The sequence below is a fragment of the Priapulus caudatus genome, unplaced genomic scaffold (genome assembly GCF_000485595.1).
Source record: "Priapulus caudatus unplaced genomic scaffold, Priapulus_caudatus-5.0.1 Scaffold2797, whole genome shotgun sequence".
NCBI classification, from domain to species: Eukaryota; Metazoa; Priapulida; class Priapulimorpha; order Priapulimorphida; family Priapulidae; genus Priapulus; species Priapulus caudatus.
Genome location: NW_014579858.1, coordinates 18656 through 22894, shown reverse-complemented (window position 1 = coordinate 22894; position 4239 = coordinate 18656). Strand labels below are relative to the sequence as shown.

General features: G+C 41.8%; 1 protein-coding gene across 1 annotated transcript in view; it reads left to right on the top strand.

The window, feature by feature from the left end:
- Positions 1–916: 916 nt before the first annotated feature.
- LOC106819066 (RANBP2-like and GRIP domain-containing protein 5/6) overlaps positions 917–4239 on the top strand; it is a gene marked incomplete at both ends in the record, with an annotated part of 21452 nt that continues 18129 nt past the window's right edge. Inside the window, 4 exon segments of the mRNA XM_014823729.1 lie at positions 917–1098; positions 2937–3087; positions 3287–3355; positions 3904–4065. Coding sequence (XP_014679215.1) covers positions 917–1098; positions 2937–3087; positions 3287–3355; positions 3904–4065 — 564 coding nt within the window.

The following is a 4239-nucleotide window of genomic DNA, read 5'->3' as shown; positions in this document are numbered from 1 at the left end:
TAGGGGGGTCGCGGGGCGTGTTTTTTACCGTACCACTAATTAATGCGTAAAATCGCACCACACCATAGACGGTATTTGGGGTTCTTGTATATATAAGATAGCCGAGTTGGTGTACAGTTAGTGTTGGGTTCGGTACGGTTAACTGTTTGTACTTGTGGTATGGTCTGCAGTGCATGCGTGGTACGGTAAAAATACACGCGGTCGGGGTCCTGGTCCGAATGGGAATCTTGACGAATCGATTCCGTCGCTGTCAAACTTTTATTGTGGTGGAATTTAATCGGGGCGGAGGTATTTCAAACGGGGCGCAACGATTGAAACAAGGGGGAGTTTTCCCAAACGGGGCGCGGGCGCCCCGTTTGCGCAACGTAGGGAGAACCCTGCATGTTACAATCCACATTCCTTCCCGTGGCAAATGGCAATGTCAGATACAACACATGCTCTCACTGGCTGAGTTCCCAGCCCTGAACCAATGAGAGCCCGGTTTACATTTTACAAGGTGGAATCAACATGAAAAATGGCCGCCCCCATGAACGGCCATTTCCCATGGCCATTTCCGTGTTTTCCATCCGTTTTCCGACATCGCGGAAAATCACTGTCCCTACATCCGATTAACCGCCAGCTAAACCTAATAACACCGTATGTCTTCTCAAAGGTTAGCAATACTGGTTGCCTTCTGGTACCAATTATTCTAAGTGTATCAGAACGATCACTTCGCGCATGCTTCGGTCTTCCCCTATTAACTTTCGCTCGTGTCATTTTGCATCGCTACACCTAGTTATTCATAGGTTGCAGACTTGAAAATTGTACTAGCTCTAATTATAGTAGGTATGGGGTGGAGGGATTGACCGGTCACCCTGTTTTTCCCATGTTCCTTAATGATCCACATCTCACACACTTGTCTATTGATTTGTTACAGAGAACTCTACGGTACTTAAACATTGCAAAACTCTATGTTGCTGTCAAGGAGTATGAAACAGCTAAGCATTACCTGGCTGGCTTTCTCAGCATACAGCCTGGCCACGCTGCAGCACATAAACTTCTGGGACAAGTGTTTGAGGCATCCACAGATAATGAAAAAGCTATAGAGTCATACAAAAGGTAGGAACATAGGAGTTTTTCATGCTGGACCACTGATCATATTCCACAAGTGATATGGAAAGTCATTAACCTATATAATCGACTTGGTTTAATGTGCTAACTTAATTGCTACTAAAACATTGATTGCTTATGTATCTGTAATATTGATTTTTTCCAAAATTAAATTATTGGTAGATCTAACTGGGTTAATTGTTACTCAACCGTGAAGATTGAAAACGTACAGCTGATGTTTTGCCTCCTGACAGGGGGCTTTCTCAAAGCTGACTGACGATTATCAGTTTTGACCACCAGATGGTGTGGTGGTCAGCAGCTTGGTCCACACGTGACTGAGTCTGTATCCCCCCTCGTCACTGTTGATGTTCGGGGTCTTGCGGATCCAGATGGCCTCCTTAATCCAACGCCTGATTTTGATTGGCTCGTGATCGATGAACTTCAAATTATCCCAATCGATGGTGTGATTGTCCTTCGCTACGTGGTCCGTGATTGCGGATTTGGTAATTTCAGTAGCCGACTGTTTTCGTTGGGCCCTTGTGAAAGATTTGGGTGCTACGTTGTCTACGTTCTTTTTATGTTCTTTTAAGGCGGGTTTCAAATTTTTGACCGGTTTTTCCAATATAACTTTGTTCACACATTGCACACGGTATCTTGTAGACACAGTCTGTAATGTTGTGTATATCTATATGTATGTCTTTAGGGTGTACCAAATGCCTTTTTAAGGTCTCAAGCGGTCTAACTGTTGATGCCACACCTGCATTTGGCGTCTACCCCAATTGGGCACTCGAAAAAGTGTCCAAGGAGATGAACACTTCACAGGTACAAACAACATTCCATAAGAAAACCTCCACGGAGAAACCGAAGGCGATGATTGTCCTACCTAGTGCAACGTCACCTAAAAAGTGCAGGTGTGGCATTAACAGTTAGACCACTTGAGACCTTTTAAAAAGCACTATAGGTACACCCTAAGGACAGAATAGATATACACAACATTACAGACTGTGTCTACAAGATACTGTGTGCAATGTGTGAACAAAGTTATATTGGAGAAACCAGCCGAAAATTTGAAACTTGCCTTAAATAACATAAAAAGGACAAAGACAACGTAGCACCCAAATCTTTCACAAGGGCACAACGAAAACAGTCGGCTACCGAAATTACCAAATCCGCAATCACGGACCACGTAGCGAAGGACAATCACACCATCGATTGGGATAATTCGGAGATCAATCGACCATCTGGATCCGCAAGACCCCGAACATCAACAGTGACGAGGGGGGATACAGACTCAGTCACGTGTGGACCAAGCTGCTGACCACCACACCATCTGGTGGTCAAAACTGATAATCGTCAGTCAGCTTTGAGAAAGCCCCCTGTCAGGAGGCAAAACATCAGCTGTACGTTTTCAATCTTTACGGTTGAGTAACAATTAACCAAGTTAGATCTATTAGTCTACCAACCGAATAAACTTATTGAATAAATTATTTGTGTCGTTAAATTATTTTAGTTGGTAAAGTGAATACTAAGTGTCTAAAGAGTTTCAATAAAACTGTAGAAATGTAAACATCTTAAAGCACCTTCCTAAAAATACTTAGTTTGGGAGCAGGGATGTTTGTCCAGTTCCTCTCTATTGCCCAGCTGTGGTGGTATAAATTGAGAACAATATTATAATATGGTCAAAATAGACATTTATATTCATAATTTCATATTTTAAGGTTTACTTTTAATTATAAAAAACTCATTTGTCGAAGTCAAAACACAGCATAATGCACTTGATATGGATCAGCGTCATGCTAGTCTTTAAGGTTGTAATTTAAATGTAATGCTAAAATTATGCGATGTAGGTCACTGCAGGCCAATTCGACACAGAAAGATCTGTTTTTGAAAATCTGCGAACTGCTGTGCAAGTCTTCTGTCGACGTAGAAAAAGCACGATATTGGTTGGAGAAAGCAGAAAAAGTGTTTCACCACCATCCAATTTTGTATAAACTGAAGGTATATAAATAAGTGTAAAAGTTTTTGTTTAACCGTTTTGAAAATTGTATTGAAAAGAAGTGAAAACAGTTCCACAGTGCATGTTGGCTTCAGTATCCAATGAATAGCATTTAAAAAAAAAGATATTGGTCTTTGAGGCAAAAAGCAAAACCAATGTTCTTACATACAGTGTTCTGTAAAATGTAGATCTTAATTTCAGGATAAGGTTCTTGGATGCAATGCACACAAAGATCCACAAGAGTTAGAACAAGTTTATGCAGTTGAGCTTGTGAGTTGCTACCTGGCTATATAGAAAACCATAGAATTTCTACAAGTACAATTATCATATGTAACATAGTCCGTATTCAGGGTGCAAAATTAGCGGGAGTCTGGAGTCAAATACTCCCTGATTTACTGTTGGACTCCCTGATTTGACATATATGCAGGAGTCCGTGTGACTCCCTGAAAATTCTGCTATACTAACTAGTTCGTTCCGGAGCACGGCCTCGCGGAATTACCGTATTTTTTCAGCGAATGTCCAAAGAAAATTTGGCAGATGTGCAACCGCATGAATCTTAAAAATAAGCACATGCGTTATTGTTAATATCTTTAATTTTGAACCTCAGACTGCAGACTCCTTCATTTTGCTGCGGACTACCTCTTTTTGAGGGTAGGGAGTCCGTTGGACTCCCGTGTTCAAAAGTTAATTTCTACCCCTGCATATTTAACATGAGTTTTTCACTGAAGTACTGCAGTTGGTTTGAGTCGTAATCTTAGCTAAGACCAGGTTGTACAATTACTTGCTTGTAGCATAATCGTGTATACTTGTGCTTAAAGGCTGAACGCCCAAACGATTTGGGCCTGCGTATACGCCTCCTGCATCTCTACATGATGACAGAGCGCTGCAAGGATGCATATGAACACAGTGTGCAAGTGGAGGCACAACAGCCATATTCACATAGCCGCGAATGGTACATGTGTCTGGCTGAGATCAGTCAGGTAGGTACCTAACCCAATCTCATGGCAGCTTGGATCACATTTGATAGCGGTGTGTTGGCAAAGTTAAAGATGTCAGGCTTTCAGATTTGAAAAGTACAGGAGGACTACTAATGACTCCCCTAGAACACCATAGGGGGACTTTTCATGCTCCATAATCACACCCTTAAGAGGCAT